This window comes from Calidris pugnax, unplaced genomic scaffold (assembly GCF_001431845.1).
Source record: "Calidris pugnax isolate Ruff unplaced genomic scaffold, ASM143184v1 scaffold103, whole genome shotgun sequence".
In the NCBI taxonomy this organism is placed as follows: Eukaryota; Metazoa; Chordata; class Aves; order Charadriiformes; family Scolopacidae; genus Calidris; species Calidris pugnax.
Window position 1 is genome coordinate 9688897 of NW_015090990.1, and position 27023 is coordinate 9715919.

Below are 27023 nucleotides of genomic sequence, written 5' to 3' on the forward strand. Positions count from 1 at the left end.
TACTCTGCCTTGTGCCAGGGCGTTCTGCTTTCCTTGGTAATTAGACTTTTCCACTCTTTGTCAAAATAATTAGGCTCCAAAGCATTCCCCAAAAGCCCTGAATCGAATCAGTGTGCCGTCTGCCATTGATCTTTGCTGATGTTGGTATTTTCCCATGCATGAGGCAATGAAGAAGGAGAGTGGGGTGGGTGACACAGAGACAGTTTGGTCACAAGCAATGCCGCGGCCTCGTCTGCAGCTCCCAGCTGCAGCAGTGCCACCAGGAACCCCACCAGGAGAGGGAGAGTTCAGAGTTAGGAGGGTTACAGCACAGAAAATTCTCGTAATGCCAAACCAAACTCACTGGCAATACCTTGGTTGGGTTTTTTTTAGGTTTTTTTTTAACAGAAATTGTAGAAATGGAGAAATTAACACTTGCAAGGACGCAGTAGGGTAGGCACTCTGCTGGGATGGATGTTTCTGCCACGCTAGGAAGCGCCCCTGGGGACAGAGCACCTACTAATGAGTGTCTCCATCAGGGGGGCCACAGCAAGGCTGATGACAAGGGATTTTTTTCCACGTTCCTTTATCAGAGTGAGCAGAGAAATTGTTTAAGAGGGTTTTTTCACGTGGTGTGATTGGTTGAACACCATTAGGCAGCTAAGAAACATTTGCAGGGCAGGCCAAAATGTTCTGTGATGTATTTGCATTTGAAATTCAGTGGTGCATCCAGCTACTCTGGGCTGCTACAGCTGTGCAATGGCAAACTGCAATTCCAGTGTGCACACAGGCAATTATAACTATATATATATATAATACGAAATAGTAGATGGCTTGACAATGCTTTTTTTGTTTTTTTAAGAGATCTGAAGCATTCTGAGAGCATCTTGGACAATAAAGAAAGAAACTTTCAAACTAAAGAGGAATTTGTGGGAACCTCAGCAAAGTATCAGGCTCCAAAGTATTTAGATCAGAATGGTCTTGCCAAAACCAAACTCTAACTCACTTCTTGGAAGTCAGAGGTTGTTCAGGGTTAAAGTGACAATGTAAACAAAAGAGAAAAAACAGTATTTTTGAAACACATTTGTTAAGTAAAAATAAATAGCTTAATGTTAGAGTTCTAAAAGCAAAATTTAATAAATTAATATATGCATGCCAGATAAAAATACAAAATTACAATTGAAATAGCAATAATAATAAAGGAACACTGCTCAGCATTGCAGATTTGACTGCAACCACCATAAACATCATGGAGAATTACTTAAAGTAACATTTAAAGTACACATTTTGTTTCTGTTAAAAACAAATTACTATATGATGAAAAAACTGAAAGAAATCTAAGGAGAAATCAGCCCCTGAAGTGGCAGAGAATGATATGAAATGTCAATAAACTGCCAGAGGCTCCATTTCACGTAAGTCGGCTTTCTTTTTAGTATCAGAAACCAATTACATAGAACATAAAAGCAAATTCACAACAGGTTTACACGGAGAAACATGCTGAATTACAATCACAAACTATCCAGAACAAAGATGCTGCACCAATTCAGTTGTTTTCTTCATGGAATGAGTCTCACCAGAACAGGGAGAACAGGGAGCAAATCATGCAATAGCTTTAGCCTTTTTGTTTTTTATTTTAACATGATAAACACCCAGGATTACTAGTACTGGAAAGTATGTGTTAACCTTTTTCAACATCAGCTGAATGGCACTACAGAAACGACAAAGAGTTCCTTCATTTTTATCCTGAATACATCGAAAGCTCTAGCAAATATGGAATTCAGCGACAAGAGCCATTAAATTACTTTAAAATATTCCTTCATCCATAGAACACTGTTGCTTCCTTTTTATTACAAAACCCCCAAAATATTCAAAATAAAATGTCTTCATTTTTTATAAGCATCTCCACCACAAGTCTCTGATAACGGATGTCATTCAATGCAGCCATCGCATCCAGTTCTGGCGCTCTCATAAGGGTTGGTCCAAAAACTATGCCCAGATTCTCTGCACTCATCAGATTTTCCTTTTCATGAAGTGTTACTCTGTAAAAAGGAAAAAAAGGACAGTGTTTTTCACATTCCTGCAGTGCCAAACTATGCCTGCGTATGCTTGAAAACAGGGGAAACTGGACAGAAAAAGAAAGGTTTGCCTCTCCCCGAAGCCTAGGAGAGGCTGCTGTTTCCAGCAGGATACGTTTGGAGGTGTCAGGTGAAGCTCTCAGAAGTCAGTGAGTGCAAATGCTGTGTGGGTTTGGGGTGACTCAGATGTCTCTGGCCTCCCACCAGGCACAGGGACCACGTTTACTTGCAGGAGGGGTTGCTACTTACTCCGTAGTGAGGGAAGGTGCTGAGGGGTGAATTCAGACAAATCAGAACAATTTTGCTTTTGCTCCTTACAACGGCACCATTTGGAGGCTGCTCTGACGGGGAGCAGGCCGTATTTGTTATTGTGTTTGCAGTTTTATGCTCACTAGAGAGGTGCTAGTGCCCGTTGTGCCCACCCAGGCGGGATTCAGCCCAGGTTCCCCTGGTGGCATGGCCCCACACGGTCACACCGCTCCTCTCTCGTGCACACGATGGCCCTGGGGGGGAAGCACATCCCATGTGAATTCCCTGCCTTTAGGCACTACAGGCAAACTGTGCTGGGCTGGACACCTGCTTCTTCTTCAACACAAATTATGTCCTGCGGGGCGTGCTAAAAAAAAAGTGAATCATCAGTTTGGGGCAGCTTTGAAACCACCAGGGTCTCACTGTAACCTCACTTGCAGGGCAGTCTGAGCAGGTCATTAAACCTGTGCTCTGACAGGCCCCCTTCCACCCTTCCCTCTTCTGGGGACCTCAGCAGCTGCTGAGCAGCTGAGCCCCCAGCTCAGGGAAGCTTCCCGCCGCCTGGTTCCCATCTGCAGAGGAGGAGGAGGTGGGGAGGCCACGTTTTGCTGCTCCACAGGAATCTGACCTGTTCAAAGCAGTGGGGCGGGTTTGCAGGCCACCTCCAGAAACGTAATTTGCCCAAGAATTATCCCTACAGGAGAGGCATCCTCTGCAGAAACACGTCTGCACAGCAAATGCCAGAAGGGTCACTGCTGCCCAACCGTGATGGTCTCCAGGGTGATGGGATGGGGTTTCTTAATGTGGGCTCAGAGGCAGCTTGTGGTCTCCTGCGCTGCTGTGCCCCAGCATGGAGAACATAGGGTACCACACGGTGGGGATGGGAGGAGGACAGCCTGCCTGGGGGGTGGCCCATTGCTGCTGTCCACAGCCATGGATGAGAGAGACACAAACCTCAAAGTGCCTCGAAGCCTGAGCTTCTGCCTTGGTTTATCCTGGTGAACTGCCTTGCTCAAGGAAACAGATTTAGATTATGCAAATTTAATACACACTATAGTTAAAAGAATCCATAAAGATCCTCAGAAACAACTAAGAATCCAGGACAGCAACTGGCTAAATTATTTCTCTTTTCACTGTGACATCTTGCGTTGCATGAACAAATCCTTTGGTAAAGGAAATTTGAAGATTTTTCTTCCTTTTTTTTTTTTTTTTGAAAGAATCTGGCTAAATTATTTCTCTTTTCACTGTGGCATCTTGCGTTGCATGAACAAATCCTTTGGTAAAGGAAATTTGAAGATTTTTCTTCCTTTTTTTTTTTTTTTTCTCCTTTTGCATTAATTCTTAGTTTGAAACAAGTCAGACTGATGTTTCCAAGCCGCCATGTCTTGTAATTATTTGTATTTGTAATTATTCTAGATAAGGGAGCTGTGTCTGATTACCTGATTTCAGCAGCAAGACAACAGCCTATTGAGCACCACAACTCTTTTTAGCAAATGTATTAAAAGGAAGTTAAAGATGAGTAAATTTTATCACCCTTCTGCCTTATCATTCACCTATAGAAACACTACGTGCAATAGCGTTTTGCTAACTGAAGCAGCAACAGCTACTCTTGAACAGGGTAAGAAAAAAATCAACTTCACACTTCACAGGCAGTAAGGTGAGGTTTTTTTTTGTTCCCAGGTCTTTCATCCCTGTGTCTGTTCTAAAACATCCATTAGAAAAGTCATTGAAATGAATGGACAAATCAGGCAGAAACCCTGTAGCTGAATTTTGCCCAAGGCACTCAGCAGAGTCAACATATTCCTACTTGTAGAAGAACTATAAAAGGAAAAAAGCAGAAGGGAGCTTAAAATAAAGTATTTTTCTAAGGGAAGGGAATGATTCTTATATATTGACAATAAGTTCATATTACTTGAGAAACTAAAATGGATACCCTAACACACCACATTGATTTTTTTCCCTGCTTTCCTGAAAGAAACAGAACCCGTGCTGTTGTGCTGGATATTCATCCATCAGCCTCTCTCTAACAATTTTTCAGCCCAGTGACCAACTTCAATCATATCCTGGGGAGTCGGAGAAACTCCAGAGAGAATTTATGCTCCTACAGTTTTGAGAAGGTGGCGGCTGGAATGAGGGGCTCCATGCTGATGAGGAATAGCAGACCTTACCGGATGCGTGGGGGCCAATTAACACTGTGCCTAATTGGCATCAGCCGAAGAATAGTGTGAGCTGTCTTTTTTAGGCTGTCAGGGATGACCAGGGTGACAAGACTTAGCAGAAAAAGACACTGGTCTACAGCAGTATTAGTTCCTTGCCCAGGTGAGTGATCTATTGTGAAGCCTAGTGTAAGCTGTCTTTTTTAGGGTGTCAGGGATGACCAGGGTAGACAAGACTTAGCAGAAAAAAGACACTGGTCTACAGCAGTATTAGTTCCTTGCCCAGGTGAGTGATCTATTGCTCCCAGGGGTACTAAGGGCTTTTTTACCATAAATATTCACTGTACCTTCAGGTATAGTGCAAATTTGTTAGGCAGATGACTTTTGTGCTTCAAAACTGTGGATTTTTTATTTATTTCCTTTTAAGTACTTTGTGAGTGCTTTAAGTGGGAAAAAACCCAGCATTTAGGTATGTGCTGTGGGGCAGACTATTGCTCCCTGCTGCAGTCGGTTTCCAGGATTTGGTGGACCTTGCTCAGACTTTTCTGGAGGTCCCAACACGGATTTTGCTAAAAATGAGTTTGGCTTAGAGCTCTCTCCAGGTAGTCCACCCACCTCTTCAGATGTGCCATGAGATACCGTAGTGTTTCACAGTGTGCAGGTGGCAGCAGTTTCAGCGCCTCATGGAGAATTTCCAGCTGTTCATCCGGATCGGTGGTTTCTGAAACACAGATGTTCAACTGTTACCACACATACAGACAGAATTCACAAATGGGAAGACAACAACGGTGGCCGCAGAGGAGGCAGGGTCTCACAGCTCTGCTGGATTACTGATTTCCAGGACCTATCCAAGCCTCATAGTGGAAGATTTGCCTGTTGAGAGAGGTGCTCAGAGCACAGTCAGGATGTGACTGGTTTTGGACAAAAAAAACCTCCCCAAAAGCGAACTGTGCTCCACCAAGAGATTGCCTGCAGCCCACTAAAAATAATTCCCCTGGCAATCCTGGCTGACTGGACTGGTTTTGCACAAATAATCTACAGGTGCAACCCTGGGACAGCAGAAGGTACTGGGAACTTTGCCATCAGCGTTTTTGGCTGTGTCCACACTACTTGGAAAGAGCCTTCTCCAGAGGAGCGGAAAGCCCAGCATCTGGCCTGTGTTTTCTACCCATGGCTCCCTCACACCTTCCCAGGTGTGGCTGGTGTGACTGCTACACTGCAGAGATGCTTCAGGCAGCCGAGACGCTTGGGAGAAATGTTCCAGCTGGACTTACCGCTGCGCTTGCAGACCCACTGTCTGCAAGGTCAGCCTTGAAGGTGGCCTTAGGACGAGCACTTATCAGCTTGTAAAAACACCCCAAATGGGCACCTCTACAAACAAATGACATCTTATTTCTAAACATTTTCATGAATCACCTTCTTTCTGGCAACACAAACCCAACAGACTTTAAATGTTACAATCAAGGATTCATGCAAGACCTAAAGAGCAATGTAATCCATAATGTGTGATGAAAAGGAAGCATTCCTGGTGACAAAGGCAAAGAAAAATGTAACCATGATCACGAAGCACCACAGGGTCATGTCGTAACGTACAGTGCATATTTACTCCTGCAATCCTTACTAAATAGGGCATGCAGGGTAAGAGCTGATGGGACAGCTATTAAAGCAATAGGCAAATACTGCACAAAAAGGAGAAGAAAAGGATGAGAATGAAAACTAGGAGGAAAATGCATTATACTTACTTGCAGACTCTATAAACTTTGGGTAGGCATCATACGTGATGAGTGGAATTGGCAAATCCCTGAAGTACAGTTTAAGTGCACCAGTGATAATATTGATATCTTCATACATATTCACAGAAATATCAGCTTTTTCCCCATCTGTGTGGAGAAGGCACTGACATTAAAGCCTTAGAAATGTAAACAGATGTGAAACAGTATTCAAAAGAAAAATAATAACTTGCTTAACAAACATTATTAAAAGGGACACAACTCCAGGTTTTGGCTTTTATAAGCAAAACAGAGAGTTACTAGGCTGGGAAGTTCATCGTTTCAGGGTGAAAACCTCAAGCATTTTATAAAGAAACCTATCCTTTCTGTGTTTCAAATGGTTACAAAAAAATGCAGGGATTTTTTTGGGAAAAAGCTTGCCTGCCTGATCTAGCAGTATCTATCTTGTAGAAATGTGTGGAAGTTTGGCTATTTCTGAACACATTGTGTTGCCAAACAACACATTTGTCAGCACTGAATGAGAAATCAGGGGAGCCTGGGAAAAAAAAGTACAAGAGAGAAAACCAACTTCATCCACAGCCTCCTCATTTCATAGGAAAAACATGTGTTCACCATTTAGCTACAGCATACTACCTACTCCCGACCGCAGCGGACACAGATCCAGAACTTGGCTTCTCCAGCCATCCCCACCCTGCTAACGCTGCAGAGGCGGCAGATGTTGTCTGAATAGGTCCAGTCCTCCGGAAAAACAGGACAGAGAGTTTCCAGCATGGATTTTGGCCTTCATTTCTACTGGGATAGGGGGACTGCAGCTGGAAAGCCTTTCATTTTCCCACCGCCTTTTCTCGGAGAGAAGAGTTTGTTCTCACTGACCTTCTTTTCAACTGTAATAATTCAAACTTGGTTTGCACTATTGTATTCATCTTATTATTTTGGAGCTTTCATCCAGAAAGATGGATTTAAGTTGCACGGCTCTCTTAAGGCACTTCACCGCTTGCCCTCTATCCCTCCCCCACCCCTCTGAGCATAGTTTTACTTGCAAACTAGGGCAGTAGTTCAGAAAGCTTTGTCCTTTCCTACGCACATCATTACTGAAGCACACATACTGATGGAAGGAGAAAAGTAGATTTTGGTAATAAAGGGCAAAGTGAAGCCGGTAACGCTTTTCCGATGGGGAGACTGCCCTTCTGCTGGCACAGCCGCCGGACTCGCTCAGCCCACTGAGGCAGCAGAGCATGAGACAGACAGGGGCTGCGCAGAAAAACTGTGTATATTTAATACATCCGGCATGCAGGAAAGACTGTACCTCTGTCAAATGCCATTTTGACATCTTCAATAAGATCACTAAATCCTGAGACTCTGTATAGTCCTTCAGAATTAAGACCTGCAATGAAAATTTTAACAAGATTAAAATGAGCCTAAATTTTACAGTTTCCTTCTACCCAGTTCTTCCTTTGTCAGGTTCTTCATCTGAGGCAGAAAAAGCAGGCATGTTTTAAAAGCCTAATCAGGCTTTCCTTTCAGAATGAAATCTTATCCTGGCCTTTTAACCCTGACCCTTGCACTAGCTGCCTTGTTATATCAGCACTAAATTGTGTTTATACAAACAATTTCAGAGCTGAAGAAACATATTAAACCAATTACAACCGATTTAAAAATAACTGAGATTAGCATACTTGATGTTCAGTCATTATTTCAGAATGAAAACAAACCTTCTAATTCTAGAAAAGGATACTCAGTGTGGGCTAGGGAAACTAGCAAGAGGAAACTCATCAATACCAACTGCTTTTTTTTAGCACATTTACTTAGTTTTTTAAATAAAAATATTACTGGAAAGATGGGTGCCAATATATAACTATAAAGCAGTAATTGTCCATTAAGCAATTTCTAGCAGAATCTATAAAAATTATAAATGGGTATGAACCATGAAATAATGCAAAGTAGAATATTAGCTGCCCAGGGTAATTGGCAGTCGTAAAATGTCTTGTGCAAATCTGTTTTGAGCAATCACACATTCAGCAGAAACCCAGATGACCCAGATCAATCTAAACGGATTATCAGTAAAGCAACTAAAGTCCATTAACCACGCCTTACCTCTAGATTCAATTTCCCTAATGCACATGTCTACTACCATCGGTCTCTTAGTGAAGTGTGCTTTTACTAGCGTTGTAAGGTCACAGCTGTACACTTTCTTGACATGCTTCAGGTCTGGCTTGCAGTCATTTGGGACCATCTTGGAACACTGCTTATGCACATTTAAGCCACAATCTGAGAGAAAAACGAAAAGACAATTAGGCTGGTGTTTGGTGAAAACGCATATCCCAAGGTCAGTTCTGCAGAGTATGTGCGACTCCTGAAGGATCTGACCTGATCTGGCAACCACTACTGCTGTTGAGACCTCTTAACCATCAAATGCACAAGGTGGAGACAGACCTGAAGTGAAGACAGATTTTCTACCCGAGAATATTCTATCCCTAGAAGATTTAACACAAAGTGACAAACTTTCCATATGTTTTTTTTTTAAATCAGGATCTTAAAGGTCAATAATGTTCCCCACCACTATTACATATTTTGCTATCGCGACCTAAACTTTCATCCCAAATTGCTGCAGATTTCCTAACGCCTACAGTTCTAATGTAGTGCTGGACTGTGGCACTTAGGACACCTCCTGGGTGAGATGAAGGTGGGGACTGGATCTCAGAAGGCTGTGACCCCTCTGCAGAGCACGCTGGCAAAGCAGCCCAGAGATCTGAACTTGAGGGACCCCTACACTCTTGCTGGATGTGGCAGCCCATGTGTAGAGTCATAGTGACAGGGCCCATTCCCCAGCTCGGAGGGGAGCTGAAAAGCAGACGCAGGGGTCACTGAGCTTCCTGGTGGCTTCTTCCTACTGAGCAGTTTACGAAGGACTTTGCTAAGTCACAGCAGCTGCAATTCTGGTGTTTCTAAAACAAAGGCACGAAAACAATTCCATTTACTTTAAAAATGACTTAAGGAAATCTTTTGTTTGTTTGTTCTGTTTTTTGTTTTGTATTGTTTAAAAAAACAAACAAACAACTCCACAGCTTTACTGCAAACATACTGAGAATAAGATTTAGTATAAGTGAAACTAAATTGAAATCAGGTTATGGAAAAATGTTTGTTCTGCCCCAAACCATTCAAAACCATAATACTCAGGGTTTGGGGAAAAAAAAATATTGGAAAACACCACCAATTATGCAGTGAACATGGGAAGAGCAATACAGTCCCCTTTGAGCTAAGCACACACTGCAATTAACACCAGGCAGCCTCCCGCACTGCTCGGGGCTGGGGTGGTCCCCAGTGACTCCATTTTCAGGGCCATTCCCCCTGTTTTGCAACAGAGACTCACAGGTGCTGTGGAAGAACCAGCAAGCAGTAAGAAAGGTGGCACTTTGCAGCCAGGGCATTTGCCATGCTCTGACCTACGCTCGGGATGCACCAAGGCTCCAGTTCTCCAGCATTTCTCTACATCGCTGCATTGCCTTACGGAGTCCCCTGGATTTCTGCAGAATTAAGGGATGTAGGAGCTTGAAGGATCAGTGCCTTGATGAAAATCTGTACTTTCCTCTCCCACTGCAGTACTGTCTATCTGCCTTCATATTTCATTCCCGCTGATTTTGCCAATACTTGTGTTTTGATTTATGCTCCATAGATTATTTGACTTTTTCTTTCCAAAACAGTAAACCCCAGAATTCATTGCTGAGTTTAATTTCCACTAAGTCAGCTGCAGCCTGCTGCTAAAAGCACTTTGTTTACTTAACAAGCCTGTACAGCAACCAGCTTTGTCACTTAAGATCCTCTATAAAACGTCCAGTCTCTGGTTGCAATTAAAGTTCGGCATGTCACCTTCAATCAGTCAAGGAAACACGCACAGATCCTGATCCAGATGAAATGGCTGATTAAAATTCTCTTTGCCTATTTCTGTGCAGGAGCAACTCCCTTCCTCATGACAGGGAGCTGCAAATGCTGAATTTCCTCATGACAGGGAGCTGCAAATGCTGAATTTCCCACCTGGTTGTGACTTTGTGTGGCCAACCCCACCTTGGGCAAAGCCAGCAGCGCAGCAGCTGGCCCCCTGCAAACCAGCAGCACCTCTGGGGGCACCACAGGCCCCCATCCTGCTCAGCCCTGGTCGCTTGCTTTGGCCCACAGCCCTCTCCTGGGCGCGCTCCAGACATGGAGAAGTTCAGTTTGGCCACTTGGGTTCCTTCAGTGTTTGCTCAGTTGCCTCGTTCATGACAGAGAGGAAATAGTAACAGCCGAAGCACTTGCCTTTCCCTGACAATTTACTTAAACCCCACATTTAATCAAGTTCTCTAAGACTCCTAGTTGGGAGGTACATGACCACACAACATCTTCAGGCACGGCACCTACCCTACCTGTGGTTCTGGGTTGTGGAATGAAGAAACTTGGCTCATGCCAACCAGTGCTGGCAGGGGGAGGTCCACCTAAGCTTCAAATGTCTATCACCAGCACTACAATTTGTCTGAACTTTGAGAAATCTGGTCCCTTCATGCTTTAAACAGGGAACCCAAATTCACTAGAAACGTGTGACCTGAATCCCTCAGTGTCTCAGTGCTTCAGCTGTAAGATGGGAAGGAGAAGCTGGTTTTGCTCCTCTGGGTCTTGTAGAAACAAAATCATTAAGTGTTTGTGGAAATACAGAGGAGAAATTACCCATCTTCAGCGTAAGGTTTGAATACTGTGCCATTAAGAAGACCAATGGCTACACTTTTAACAACAAGAAGACAAAATACCGAACAGGTGCTATTACGCAAGTACCATCCATTCTACTTTCAGAATAAGGATGAAGTTGAGGAGTAAAAATAGCGAGTAGTCAAATAATTAGAGGCAACATCTTAATGCACTCACAGAAGGGAAGGAAATTAAGACCATATATGAAATCTTAATTCTTTACTTCAAAACACTAACTTTGCAATAATTTACAAATGCAAATTTAATTACTATATATAGAATTATTATCTTAGAATTGTTATATATAGAATTCCTACAATTTCTGTAAGAAGCACCTATTCCACCATGCGTCAAATGTTCTAGTATGTCTGTTAAAAACGATGTCTGCAAGACTGGAATGGCAGCATCAAGCTCATGAGGACTCGGTAGCGATCTTGTGAGTGCAAATTAGCTGCTTCACACAGACAGCAATATAGCTCAGAGTAACGTTTCTGGGAATCCAAGGATAATTAAGACTAAAATATACAAAAAGATGAAAAACATGCTTCCGAGTATCTTATACTTGACTTAAAACAATTATCGCATTCACTGAGATCATCCTAATTATACTTATATACAAGAAAGCTTCATTTCATTAAAACAGCTAACTTACAGAGATGTTTTCGATGTGAAAGCCTTGCTTCTGAAAATAATTGTGTTATTGCTAATCCCTTAGATTCAAACGGGCTTTGGATCTGACCTCATTAATACCAGAATAATAATTACAAATGCAAAAGTCAATTTTCCTCCTCTCTCGTTTGTTTTTCCTTTGCTTTTGATTAGACTTTATGCACCAGCCCACTGCTTAAGGGCTCACAAACACTCCTGAGAAACATTTAAAACCTAGAAATATTTCAGATACTTAATGCTTCGAAAATGCATGAGCACTATGTTCAATGTTACTGGGCTGTGTGGCATCTTCCTATCAAGGCTCTTTACCTCTTAAGTAAGCATAGGAGAGCACTTCACTTTAGCAATTCTGCATCAATATATATTTCTAGATGACTTCAGTGAATTTGCAATAGAAAAATTGTATTTTTTCCAATAAAGAAACTGAAACTCACCAGCAGCTTGCTTCCTACCAGGTGGGCCCCTCTCCTGAGCTAACAATACTTCATGAGAGGCATGTGTCAGTCACTAGTCTCTGGTTCAGTTGATAACCAGAGCCACGCATGGATGAAGGATGTCCATCTATCTTGCTAACTCCAACAAGGTAAAAGGCGCCCCGGCAGAGGTCAGGCCTCCTCTCTGCTGAGCGCTGGGAACGTGCCAACCTTCTACTCTATACTCAGCTTATTTGTTCGTACTAAAAGACAGGAATTATGCTGCAAATTGCATATTATTAAATAAAAATGCCCTCTGTTCTCATTGCAGATGCTTCATGAAAGCTTCAAAACCTATTATTATAGAATAAACTAGGACGGAACAAGAAAGTGGAGTCCTGAATCTCTCTGTGTGCTGCCACGTGGTGAAGCTTTAGGACTGCTTGGCTTGTTCACACACAAGCTTCATGATTTGGCTGGGTTCGTTAAGACCAAGAGGATTACCTTGATTTCAAATGTAGGGTCTATTTAGTTTTGGTTATATCAAAATAAATCCAGAACAGCTAAGTTGGCGTTAGCAGCTTTACTCCGGATCTAAAGTAACCAGGAGCCTTATCCATTTCTTCATCAGAGCTTATCTGCTGCTTGGCTATACAAATCGGAGAGGAGCTAAAGAAAAATCCTCCTAAAGCATCATATCTGCTGATAAATCCTATAATAATACAGGACAGATTTAGAAGATGCAGTCATGAACCCTTGCAGGTCAATAGGAAAACTTCTGCTGACTACACTTAATCAGAATTTCACATTATACAGAGATGATTTGTCAGAACAGAACTGTAAGTCACGCATACTATTCCTTTTTACACTGCTATCGGACTGTAGCCACCTTTCAAATATACCAAATGTGACCAAAAAGACCCATGCAGTCATAAATCCAAGAGTTTACAGGAAATTTGGAAATTTAGAGGGGAAAAAAAGAAAAAGAGAGTAATTTTAGATGACAGGTTTAAAAATCTGTGATAAGCTGTCTTGACTTTAATAGCATATTGATCTAGGAGTTCAGGTGGGCTGTGACATTACTTCTATGAGAGGTATTAAATTTAAAACTAGCTTGACAATACCTTCCTATGATACCTAGAAAAAGGTTTGGTAATGTTTTAGAAACAGCTAATACTGACATTAGTCCACTGGGCTGAAAGAACAAATAACATGTTCATATTAATGCATGAGCAGGGCCAAAAGATATATGTACGTTAATACTGCCCCATGAGCACACATTATAAATATTTGCAGAGACTAAAAAATACTCAGCTGTCACTTTTTGTTACACTGCTGATTTGATTTTAGTCAGTTTTAGATTTCTTTTGGTTTATGATTTACTGGCTAACACGGCTGCTGATCATGCTCCATTGGAACGATACCATATGCTACATATATCACTCTAATTATATTTTTGAATTGTCCCCAAGAAAACTTATGCATTTTGTCATTCTGAGGAGCAGCTTTGAGAGCCAAAAGGTAGATTTACCATTATCTTAAAAAAGTTCTGCAAGATTTTTCAGTAGTTTATGGTAAGGGTGGGAAGAGTGGAGGTGGGGGTCTGGCGTCGTGCGTCCACTGTGGTACCCGCCGGCCGGGATAACACTGGAAAGCTGTCTACTCAAGCACAAAGCATTGGCATCATTACTTTTGCCAGGGTGAAAAGGTTATAAGGGAATTTGCTCTCATCAATCAATCATGAGCTAGTAGCTCTCCTTTAATAATTTAGTGCTCTTTTCTGTAGCAGAGGGAGCACCACTTTCCGTTCCTTTGGATGCAGTGTGTGGGAACAAGCACATGAACGTAGCAATAGCAATCCCACTGGCCCCACGTGCTGCACTTCGTGCTTCCAAGCACGAGGCAGGGGGGGTGCTGTGAAGGTCTGCCCTCTTCCTCCTCCTCAGCAGAGCTGTTCCAGACCAGGTGGCAACACTGGAGCTGCAACGCTGCCTTATGCACCAGCCATCTGCTAATGTGCAGTGCACACCTGGGAGCATCCTTGGTCCCGCCAGAGTCTTTCATTAAGCAGTGCCATGGCAAAAATTACTTCCAAACATATGTGTATGCTCCCCCAAACCTGCTATCACCCATACTACTGTATCATGCACTATACAGTACATTATTCTTTAGCAAGGAATTTCTAGGGGGCAGGTAGTTCCTTGGCAACAAAATTACCTAATACTACAGAAAAATCAGGGCTTATGAAATAAAAAGAGAAAAAGCCCATCCAACAAGCAAATTCCCCCTCATCCCAAATCTAAGGAATGCACATGTCAGTGCCTCCAAAAGCTGGTTGGAAAACACAGGTGAAATGTTCTTTCAGCAGAACACGTTTGGTGGTGATAGTTTGATTTCACGGAAGTTTTGAAAGATCACAGTTCAAAAACTTTCCAGGCTTCCTGCCATGACACCTGCCTACCTCCTCGACAGCTCCCCTGATGGGCCTCTGGCTTGCTCAAGGCTTCCAGGTCTGTGTGGGCTTGGAGATAAAGCCGCTTTTAGGACTTACAGTTTCAAGAATATATAGTTCCAGAATAGCTTCCCCATGGGAACGGCTCTGAAGCAAGGCTCCGCTGCCTGATTAGCATTTCAAAATTTTGGAGCTCATTCCTTGCAGGAACACCACCAGATCCTGAGCTGGTAGAACGGCCTGTCAGGCAGCATGCATCTCCTCCAACAGCATCACCACCTGCCTGAGGTGGGCAGGGACTCTTCTCCAAACTCTCCTTCCTGCAGCCATGACCTCTGTGGCTTTGCTCTTGTTCCCTTTCTGGGCTGACTGTCTGGGCCCTACAGAATCAGGGAAACCAGCAGAACCTCAGTGCACATCTCAGAAGAAGCCTGGATGTGTTTTTAAAGTGTGGGCAGAAAGGAGCTTATCATGACCGAGACATGCAAAATACCATGAGAGTAGGAAACATGATGAGCACACCTTGCCTTCCCCAAGAGCATCAGCCGTTCTTCCAGGCACTAAAAGCACAAGCACCGTGCCTGCACAACTAATGCCTGAGGATGGGCAGGCTCCTTTGTGGTCTCCTCCATCCTTACACACCACTGCAGCAACCTAGGGCTGCCCAACACAAGGGATTCAACAGCAAGGCAGAACAAAACAGCAAAGGAAATGGGGCAGTTGTATGTTTTTTTTCAATTGCTGGAGAAGGAAATGGATGAAAGGGGGAAATTAAACACTGAAGTAGTAATTCACAAAACAATCCTGCTTTGAGACCATACTTTAACTTTTCTGAAAATGAACTCCTGGAGCTTACTGCGGTCAGGGCTGGCAGCAATATCGTTGGGCTCAGCCAGTGGCAGCTGGTTGCCTCCACGCTGAGAATTCAGCTGCAAGTTTATTTCTATCAGTTCTTCAGGAAGAAGTTACCTACTCCAAGGGAAACAAAAGATGGGCATCTGCTACATGGATGGCAGGCTGAGAGAGCTCAGAGCCCATCTACCAAGGCAGCAATAAATGATGCTTCAAGTACAGCCTCAGAGGGTGCTGCTGCCTGGTGTTGGAAGGAGCAGCCTCAAACAGTATCAAACGCATCTAGTGAAATGCAGCAAAAAAAATTATCTTTCCTTTAAGATAAGCTAATTGATGCCTTAGATCAGCCTGTACCAAAAAAAAAATAAAAATAAAAAAATCTTCTGATTAAATCACTTATTCATTAAGAACAACAAGAAAAAGGGTACAGAGGAAGGAGCAGATTATACAGTAACTTAAACAGTTCTGATGGGCTGGGGAAGGGGACAGGACACACACAGGAGCTTGACAAGTCTACTAGCCTGCTAGTCTACAAGTCTGCTGGAGTAGTACACTAACAGCACCATTAATGCCATGCTCTAGTCTCTGAGAACACACACTATTCTCCGTTAATGCTACTGGGTGTTATGTGTTTGTATCATTCATAAAATGAACTCCCTGGTGCTTATCTGCAAATTTTCTTTAGATATTGTTATAGTTTCTCTCCTGAACACATTCTGGGCAATAGGATGAGCCCTGTGAGCACAGGGGAGCCTTACGTAGGAGGAATGTAACTAAGAATACATTTTTTTTAAGTTCATGCATTGGATTTTGAGCTGGGGTAAACACTTATGTCTTCATTAGCTTCTGCTGAGCTGCAATGTTTACAAGAACTGGTGGCATTATAATTTCAAACACTTCTTTAGTCATTTCTACTTATGGCAAAAGCCTGCAGGAAAGCGCGCTGGAGATGAAGCATGCCGTCAGAAAAGGCAAATTCCTTGCATACAGATGAGTCTTCATCTCACAAAAATTTTAAAAGCCTGTGGCGAGGATGCAAAAATTGGAAGCATGTCCCTCCGAGGCAGTAGGGCACATGTCTAATATAGGGATTCACTCTAAGGAAGCAGATTTGACTTTAAAGAAGTTGATGAAATAAAGATCAAATCTGAGAGAATAACATTTAAGGAAGAAATTATTCCTGTTCTGCTGGACGTACCTCCAGCAGAAGCCAGACTAAATCCACCAATTCATTTCCTACAAGATCCAAATCCTGGACATCATCCTAAGTCTTAATTTTGGAAGACAATGAAGTTGTCCAATGTTGGGTGGCTTGCATTAATCCCAAAAACCTTTGCAGTCAAGATGACAACCAACATCTTATTCAACCAACAACCACCCTTCAGGTGGCAAGCACGGTGCCTACATTCACCTCTTGTCTTTATGGAAGGAAAAGATGTACTCCTCCTCCTTTGTCTGCCATAAAACCTGAACAAGGATAAGCTAGAGAGAACCCATCTTCCAGGGGTTAATCATACAGGACTGTACCTGATAAGATACTGAACGCCCTCAAGGCTGTATTTTGGCAGAGGGACACATTTAATCATGCCAGACTGCAACAAAGCATGAGTCAAGGCAGCTCAAGTTGCTAAGGCATCCTTGCTGGTTGCTATGGCATGTGTACTGTTATGAATGTTTGGTTCTGGTTTATTATTTTTCAAAGGATTGGCTTAGTTTGTGTAACATAAACTAATCTATCAGCCATTAGAAATAAGCTGCAATTTTTCCTCCGGCTCCTCTTTTCTGAAATGGATGACATTTATTTTGTTGTCCACTCTTGGACTGTCCCACACTTCTCCTCTTGCGTGTTTTTGTGCTTCTGCAGAGTAGAGGATTTAAACCAGTTACGAGTAGCCCATGCAGTAATCCATTTGTATTTGTTAAACTTAGTACTTCTGTACAGAAAATAAAGTCCTCTTGAGATGTGTAACTGTTTGCTATAAAAAGCAAATGCTTTAAAAAGCATAAAATTACATATGATCAGTGCAGTTTTGCTCATAGGTATTTTCAGTAAAACGATTATACAGGCCACCAAACAGATTTTGTGGATTTCCCTGGAGTGGCATCGAACCCCATTTGAATGCAAGTGGGCTACCTCCTGCTAAAAGCTGTGATTTTTTTGAAGTATGAGCCCACTCTGAAAAGCAATGGCCTCATGTGGCTCCTTGTTTACTGTCCCTCACTGTTTCCATATTAAAATGGTTCAGTTCAGAAGCAAAATGATTACTCTTTCTTTTAAAAAAAAAATAAATAAAGACACCTCAGGACCCCTGTAAACTCAGCCAAGCTCATGGCTCTCAAGCCTGAGCCCCTCCACACTAGTATGTTAACACTGGTTACACAGGTTGTCCCTAGGTATCTGTGCACCTCTGACTTTCCTCTGGTATGTCCAGATCTGTACATGTTCTCGCTCTGGTGGCTTGTAGACCCTCAGCTGATGGGAGCAGGTAGACACTGTTGAAGGTGAGGCACAGAACAGCAGAACTGCTGAGCCTTGTCCTGCCACCTCTACCTCCGTGGGGCTCTGCCTGGAGTCCCTCTCCTCTATCCAGCCTCTCACTTCTATGAAATTTATGAGAATAAACTCATCTGGGAAGCCCCTGGTTCTCAGTCAGCTATGGCTGAGGTTGGCCCGTGACTAAAAGCTACTCTTGCGGTGAGGGGAGGACAAGCGAGATGGGTTGGCTGCAACCCATGCCCTTGTTAAAGCCCAACTCTCCTGCTCCTCAGCCCCAAGCGAGCCATGCAGGGCACACGCAGCAACCGGACTGGCCAGGCTGAGGAAGTGCTGCTTGGCAGCCTCGCCACCACACAGCTCCTCACCTGCTCCTCCATAAACCCCGGCTGATGATGCTGCACACCAGCACCTCGCCTGGTTGTGCCCAGTGACCTCGAGCATGCCCCAAAAACCCTCAGTCTCCCCCCATGCCTCACTGATGCTTCAGCAAGCAAGTGTGGTCGTACAACACGGGATTTTAAAATATAAGTAGGATCATCTAAATTACAGGAAGCTACCAATACTGATATGGAACCTTACACAATATAGAAAGCCCTAATTATAGTTTCTGAACCTATGAAGTCATCTAATACACATATGTTCCTCTATACTGCAAGGAGGAAAAAAGGAGACATGCAGTACTTATTACCATCTTCATAAGAAGGCAAAAAACCCCAGACTTTAGAAGCCTTTGGAAACTTATCATTTAGAAAAATCAGCATAAAACCAGAAAATCAGTTCTACTTCAGTTGAAAAAAAAAAAGGGGGGAAAGAAAAAAATAAGGCAGTATGAAATCATAAGCACTTAAGGTTTAATTCTAAAAGCAGTATTATTTGTTCATTCCACAGTGCCACGCAGCACTGTGAGCCTTTATTCATATTTATTGATATCCTGGATCAAAGTTACTTCATATAAATCTGAAATATACTTGATATTTCTCCTGAATTCTCAAACTGAGGAATCTACTTCAAGTGAGGAAGGAACATGACAGACTTACTGGTTCACGTGTCATCAAAAAATGACTACTTCAATCAGAAAACAATTCAAGAACAACATCAGGCTTCTTCTAGCACTGTACACCCTGTGCAAAACTGACCGCAGCAAAAAGTACTAACAGTCTTCACACATAAGTGAAGGATGTGGCTGCAACCCTAAATACATAGTAGGGGAAAATACTGAGAAAGGAAATACCATTTTTACATAATCATTACCTAAACCAGAGCTGAGCTCTCTAACACATCCTGGACTGTGCATAGTCTATTGATAATGACAGAATTTTGCATTGAAATAATTACAGGGGAAAGATTTTAAAATATATTAATCACATCTGACTATAAATTATTTTAAGTTTTACATTATTTTGCAGTTCTGTGATAAAAAGCCCTCTTATTTGCTTGAGACAAGATTTCAGAAAGCTTTAGACAGACCAGATTTTCTTAAATTAGCTTGAAAATTCAGTTTCCAGGGCAACATACACCGGTCTTCATACATCGACACTTCTTTGCACCATTTTTTAAATGCGGTTGCTTGCTAGAATGTCATAAAATACTTCTTAAATACAGCAAACTATTTTGATCACTTTGATCCTTTTTTTTTTGCCTCTGAAAAAAGCTGACTGTCCTTTCTTTTCAGAAGAATCATATCAATAAAACTGTCAAATTGTTTTACTTCAGAGAAGCTTTATCCCAGAAATGCCTGCAGTGACACCCATGCGTGTAATACATTTCTATCAGCACCTGAATGTTTATGTAACATTTCAGTATGCATCACTTATTCATCATGCCTTTCCTTACTTTCTTTTGAGTTTGCAAGTAGGAGACATGAGTTAGGGTCTGTGGCATGCTGGGAGTCTGCTGGCTTATACAGAAAATTAACCAGAATGCCAATTTCACAGCGGCGATGTGAAATTTGCCGATTGCCCACCTTGCACATTGAGACCCTCAGGGAGTTTCTCACACCTACCGATACATACAAGTGTTAAATAAAGCCAACAACACATCCACCTACTGTCTCCTCCATTCTGAAAGGGGTGAAAGGAATGAATCCCTTAATGAGGATTATCAGTTCCCCTCTGTGCTTGCTTGGGAGGTGCTCGGCATCACTGCGGTGATGTTATGGAAACAGGCACCCAAAACCATCAGCAGTAGAGAGGACACGTCCCCTTCTTAGATTTTTACAGGGGTCAGATCAGACCCTTGACACGCGGCGTGACGGTGGAGCAGTGCATTAAGAAGTTACAACGTTAGGACTGTCTCAGGAAAAGAAAAGTGAATGACTGTTACCTGCACATTTTACTCCCTGAGCAATGAGGCCCCACATAAAGTTGGCGCAGTATTCACACCAGTGCGGGCCCCTGAACGTGTGCACCTGCAAGACAGCAGAAAGGAAAATTACAGAAAATGACCCAACTGTTTCACACATACCAACATCAATATGTCTAAACAAGGCAGAACTCCTCTTCTTTGAAGACACCACATGCCGTTGCTGGAAGTTTCCCTTTGTCACTGCAGGAAAGAAACATAAGAAAGATTAAACTGCCACAGCTCTTGCAGACCTTTGGGAGACAGGAGCTCTCCATCCCGAGCCCATCTGGGTCTGGGGGGGGATCTGCTCCCAGACCATGTGGGGCAGAGGAGCAGTGGCAGGTGGTGGCCCTCCTCCTGCTTCTCAGCATCCCTCTCTCTGAGGAGGATCTCAGCCACGAGGCGAGGCTTTTGCAGCGACCGTGCAAGAGTTCTCCTCTTAATTCAAAATGCCTTCTGCTTTGCCCTCCCCTCCATAAGGTACTGTGTGGAACACACAGGGGGCTGCAGGATTTCATCTCGGGGGGAGGGAGTCCTGCCAGGCAAAAATACCAGTGCTGCACAGAAATACTGCAAACGCACTTAGGGGCTTTCCAGTTTAGAATAACTCTAAAAGGAAATTATTTTTTTCAGACTAATGCTATATATTGAAAATCCAAATGAACCTACTAAATGGAAACAAGAATCCAGTGAACCAGGAAAAAATTCAAAGCTAAGGAAGAAAAAAAACCAATGGTGCTTTCAATCCCAGCTCACATGCTTGTTAGAAATCCTGCAGCCACCATTAGCTGCTTCTGATGTTATTCTGATAAAGTTCCTGCTGTAGGAAACCACAGGATTCTTTGCAGAGAAAATCATTACTTCCTTAGCCAGCGTAAAAGCCTTCGAGCCTCTATTTAGAACAGACAGGCTGACAAAAAAAATCAGTAACCGCTGATCATAAAGAAATGAAATTTGCAGTGAAATGTAGTAAAAATGCTTTAGGCTTAAGTCACTGGGTTCTGCGGAGTGACAGAGCGGGTGTGGGAGCAGGCAGTAACCCCACGCACGTGCGCTGCCCGGTGGGATCAGCGTGGAGCAGAAGAGAGGAGGAGGAGAGAGATCTGCACGGGGCTCTGGCTATACATCACTAAATGTGGAGTGGCCTGAGCGAGGTGGTGAGCACCCCCGGCGCTGCTGATTCAACAAGTGGACCCCAGCTGACACTTACCTCCATCAAGTGACAACCCAGCAATTCAGACCACCTTTCAGTTTTGGCTGGTGGAAGGTCCGCAGCCTCCTGGGCATTTGCTGCCCAGGGAGAAGCAGTATGGTAGATTGCTGTGTTGGTTTGGAAAGTTCCTCTTGAAGTCACCAAGTGATTCACGTGCCCATCCGTGCTAAGCTAGGCTTATAATTGCCTCTAGCCCTACGCTGCCGAGCATCTCTGGGGGAAGCGTGATGGTGTGAAGCCTCGTGCTCTGCCCGCGCTGGTGGAGGCTATCTGCGGGCCCCCAGCCCCATCAGTTGTCCTCCCCACCCGCCATCTGAAGGTGCCATGTGCCCCACAAGCTCCCTTCTCCCTCCAGCTCCAGCTGACTTCTACAACGCAAACGATGAGCAAGATTATCAGCAGCTGTAATCTCCATTTTCTTCCCCCCCCCTTCTCACCACAAAGAGATTTTTCACACCTTCCTCTCCGTTACCCACCTGCGCTACCCACATCCTCTTGGCTTTCTCCCCCAGCCTTGTGGGTTTTTTTCCAGGTCTTTGGCAGTGTTCCCTTCCCAGAATAAGCACATTCTAATATGCTCAAGCAAAAGGCTGTGCTTTAATGCCTGAAGGACTAAAATCTTTTTCAGGGGGAAAAAGAAAGCTTCCTTTCAGTCCCCATCTTTTTTTTTTTTTTTTTCAAAGGAAAATTGCCCCAAAAACCCTATTTAAAATATTTTTCAAAAATTTAGGCTATCTGCGGGCCCCCAGCCCCATCAGTTGTCCTCCCCACCCGCCATCTGAAGGTGCCATGTGCCCCACAAGCTCCCTTCTCCCTCCAGCTCCAGCTGACTTCTACAACGCAAACGATGAGCAAGATTATCAGCAGCTGTAATCTCCATTTTCTTCCCCCCCCCTTCTCACCACAAAGAGATTTTTCACACCTTCCTCTCCGTTACCCACCTGCGCTACCCACATCCTCTTGGCTTTCTCCCCCAGCCTTGTGGGTTTTTTTCCAGGTCTTTGGCAGTGTTCCCTTCCCAGAATAAGCACATTCTAATATGCTCAAGCAAAAGGCTGTGCTTTAATGCCTGAAGGACTAAAATCTTTTTCAGGGGGAAAAAGAAAGCTTCCTTTCAGTCCCCATCTTTTTTTTTTTTTTTTGTCAAAGGAACATTGCCCCAAAACACCTATTTAAAATATTTGTCAAAAATTCTGTTGAGGAAAATTGGGAACAAAAAACCAAAAAGACAGTGCAAAAGTTTGAGCAAAAAATATAACCTTTCTTTCAGAAAACTTTTCAGTTTTATAAGAGATTTTTTTTTTTGTATTTCTGATTGTACAGGAGAGGGAATTTTGTCTTGTTCCTTGAAATGCTGACATTTTAACTTCTTTCTGTAAGCAGAACAAGAACAAATTCCAACACATTAATATTTCTTGCTAAACAAAAAGAATGACACTTTCCTGTGCCTCTCTGCTTGTTGATTTCAATTAATCAAATTCACTGAACGTGCCATTTGCTGAAGCATTTCTAATGCTTTCCCTGGGTGCTGGGGGGCCTCTCCAGGGCCGTTTCCAGTGCCGATACTCACCAAACCTCAGGTGCCCAATCTCTACCTGGCTCTTGTTTTAGTGGTGAACATCCCTCCTTCTTGGCATCTTGCTCCCCACCGTGGTCTGCATGTTTCCACTTCCTCCTGACTCTCCCTAAGAACTCTTCTACAGGGTTTATCACATCCCAAATCTGCCGCTCCAACCTTTGCCTCCCTTCATTTTTTAAATTTATTTTTTTATTATGAATTTGTTTTATGAGCTCAGTTTCTCTTATGTTTCTAATAACAATTATCCACCTAGATACAAAAAAAATTACCTTTCTACTACAGTAAGTTCCCCTGACATCATCCTGGCTCTCAGTTCATCCCTCAGAGAAGTTTACATGATTCATCAACTTAAAAATGACAAGGACAAAACCCACTTTCCTCTTCCCACCAACACTCTATGTATTGGTCACCCTTCACAAGACCAAGATTGACTTTGCCCTTGAGGATCACTGTCTCAGCATCATGAGCACTGTTCTCTCGTCCCATGCATCCAGGCTTCTCCCAAATGCTCAAATGCCTTTCCATATCACCAGTTAAGAAATTAACTTCTCTGTTAGATTTATCCAGAGCCTGCTCAGCTTTATACTGCCCCATCCAAATTACTCCGTCTTATCCATCGTTCTGGTTGCAAACTCAAAACTAAAAGCTGAGAGTAGGTTTTTCTATGTTGCATAATGCTCTACCTTGCTTCATCCTTTATGTGACATGCAATAGGGACATTCTCTGGCAATATTAGTTAGCAGCCCCAAAGGCCATGGTGTCCTTCCGTCCTCTGTGTACACAGCCCCTCAGGATCCACTCTGAAGCTTCGTTTGGGGTTTCTAAGCAGTGCTGTCCTTTCCCAGAGCTCAGTGGTGCTGGGGTGTTACTCTTCCCACTGCCACGGAGCAGGACCCTGCACTGGTCTAATACACACACACACACACCATCTCTGGAAATGAAATCAGACACAGTAAGCCATGCCAGAAAATAGCAAAAAATTGGTCTTCTGAGGTCAGAACAGCCTCTGATCCCGTTTCATCCTGCGGAGTGGGACCTGGCAGCACGCTAAAAAGAAACACGTTTGCATCCCTTTGCTAGTTCCAAGAGCCAGCACCTGCAAACAATACTGCATTTATTACATGACACCGTTTAATATAGCATTCTGATTTTTATATTTAATTCCCCATTCTAAAAATCTGCCAAGCAACTTGCTTGTTTTCAAAACTAAAACATACTTTCCAGAAAAATTTCTGAAAACAGAATCCCAGAGATCCTGACTTAAATTACAAGGGGTTTCTTTCCCCTTATAAAAAGAGCATCTGCCATATGCAGATTTTACTGTCTTATAAAATGTGAGAGAGCAGGATTGCCAACTGTGGCTTTATATCACCCAACCCCTCCATTCTCACTCCCGCCCCAAAAATCTTTTTCTCTCTCTTTCCATAAGGCTTCAACTGTGAGCGATTTTTTAACAATGTGGAAAATGGGTGAGCGGGAGAGCAAGATAAACTGGTTCTAATCTTAATTTGTAAAATCCCAGGGGAAATATTCAATTTAAAAGAAAATTCTAGACAATTTTAAAGCAAAATACCTGCTGCAAAAACTAGATAAAACCCTCTTACTAAGCTGTCTTGCAAGTCTGAGAGAAGAAGAGGGCCTCATGTTGGGCTTATACCTATGCATTTCTATTTTGAACTCTCACGCAACATCAGTAAGGTATAAGAAACATTTAACTACCATGATTTTACATAGGAGGACAGTTTTTTCCTTAGGCTTGAAAGACATTTTCGTATACAGAAGGAAAAACAGCTAAACTCCTGTGATTAATAACTAAAAGTGTTACAGAATTTAATTTCTTTTGCTTTGCATTTAATTAAAATATTTCTTAGAAAAAGAGACAAAGTTTTAGGAGAACCAAATAAAAACTGATCCAGTGGCTCTGACAACAGATTATACCACAAGCTGTGAACTCCTCAAGCAGATCTCCCACCATTATTTCTCAAGCTCTATAAAGGTCACTGTTGAAGTTAGTTACCCATATATCTCATAACTCCACTTATTTTTTACGCTTTTGGTTTTTACTAGGCAGTTGTTCAGCCAGCTTTGATTGCTATCTGAAAACCAAGAATGAGCCAGCAGATGATTAGTATTCGTAACTGGGAGACTTACATTATATCACTTGTCAAGGCAGGGAAGAAGAGAAGGAGGAAATATCAGCGAAGTGCTGTGCAAACATGATGTGAAAGAACAGGATGCATCGGCAGAGCTTTAGCAAAGCCACTGCTGGGAAGAAAGCAAGGCTGGATCTGACAAACTATGGATATGCAAAATCAACACCAAACACAGAAAACCAAAGTCTTTGTGACATATAAAAAAGCCTTCCCTCTTGAGTGGGTTGAATGCCCGCTCCACCAGGACCCCTGCTCCTACAGAGCAGAGCAGTTTCCTCCACGACCCTCCACACTGAACTGCTGGTGACAACTGCTGATTTTGGAAAACCCAGACACGGAATCATAGAACCTCCATGGTTGGAAGGGACCTTTGAGATCATCGAGTCCAACCACAAAAAAACCCCAAACAAAACCAAACCAAAAATAACCCACAAGAAAACACACCACAAACAGACATAAACCAACAATTTCGGGCACTAGAGCACGCTCTGAAGTGCCATGTCTACACATTTCTTAAATACCTCCAGGGACGGCAACTCCAGCACCTCTCTGGGCAGGCTGTTCCAACACTGCCATTTGTGTTGGGATGAAACACATCAACGTGAGAAAGGATGGAAAAAAACATTGCTGATCTATCCTCTCGGGCTACCAGAATCTTACGCTCCGGGTAGAAGCTCTGTTGGTGCTCAGGGAGAAGACCAAGCTGACTGGGGACAGAAGAGATGGCACACATCCAGCATTTGCACTGGTGGTGCTCCAAAGGTACAGTTCTGCTGGCTATATCATCTTTCAAACAAATTCCCAACAATGATGGGACACTGCTGATGAAGGCTGTCAGCTCAGGGGTCCTAGCTGATTTGCAATTCCATCAACTGAATTCCATCTGATGGGACTCTACCAAGCTTTTAATTGGATATGGGAGACATTGTAAGGCTCAATTAAAACGATGAACTCAGCCTGTATTATTAATGTCTGTCTTCCCTGTCACAATTGATTTTTTTCAGGCACTGAGCGTACCCATGCTGGCACCCAACAGGCATGCCCTTTTCATCCATCCATGGTCCAGGCAGAGATTGCCTGGATGGGAAGGGAAGACAAGAGATATCAGTGAAAAAGTCAATCGGCTCAACTATCAGTTTGGGCAACACTTCAATTTAATCATTGCATATATTAGGATGATTAGATAGTGCCTCTAAAACAAGGGTCTCAAGCACTCCCAATATTCCAGTACACGATATTCCTCCTGTGAGGCAAATATTGCTACTGATGAGTAATCTGAGAAGTGAAAAAAATGCCATGACAACCCACGCAGCAAAGCCGTATCTGCATGATAATCGCTTCCATGCAAAGGTGTCACAGAAATGTCAGTAAATGAGACCACTGGAACTTGCCTTCTCCAAAATGAGAGTGGACCTCGCCTAGACCAGCTGGGGTGTTAACGTGGGGAAAGGGAGCCAGTCTAGGACCACCCCAACGACTTTGTCCAGCAGCTCTTGAGAGGAGAGACGCTGGCTGAACGCTGCACGGCTCAGAGCGTGGAGTATAAATAGCATCGTTATCACCAGTGGGTACGCTGACACGAAAGCTGAGCAGGCAAACCTTCCTCCAGGTCCTCATCCACTTGGAGCCAGAAGCGCTGTCATGTCTTGTTTACTTTCTGGCTTGTGCTGAACATGTCAGCAGAGATGGGAACAACTGGAAATTACGGGTAGGTCGTGCTCTACAAGAGCCAAAGCAAAAAACTGGAGAGTAGCAGGTTGTTGGCTATTTTTTGCTTGTAAATTCAGCAAAAATTGCCACCTTTCTTTCAGGATGGAATGGCAGATTTTCTTTAAATTGATATCTAGAAACTGGAACATTGCCCATTTTATTTCTGGCCCAAATTACTTGCATGTATCCATGCAAAAAATTTTGAAACTAGAGATGAAAATTGAATAAAATCCTTAG

At 43.1% G+C, this 27023-nt stretch overlaps 1 protein-coding gene across 2 annotated transcripts in view; it reads right to left on the reverse strand.

The window, feature by feature from the left end:
- Nucleotides 1–1091: 1091 nt before the first annotated feature.
- The window catches only part of CHN1 (chimerin 1), a 107902-nt gene continuing 81970 nt past the window's right edge, over nt 1092–27023 (reverse strand). For both annotated transcript variants that reach the window (XM_014954393.1, XM_014954394.1), the window contains 6 exons: nt 20111–20195; nt 8284–8457; nt 7496–7573; nt 6202–6339; nt 5075–5180; nt 1092–2018 (listed from right to left, as the gene is read on the reverse strand). In XM_014954393.1, the coding sequence (XP_014809879.1) occupies nt 1847–2018; nt 5075–5180; nt 6202–6339; nt 7496–7573; nt 8284–8457; nt 20111–20195 (753 nt within the window). In that variant the 3' untranslated portion in view covers nt 1092–1846. The remainder of the gene's footprint in view (nt 2019–5074; nt 5181–6201; nt 6340–7495; nt 7574–8283; nt 8458–20110; nt 20196–27023) is intronic.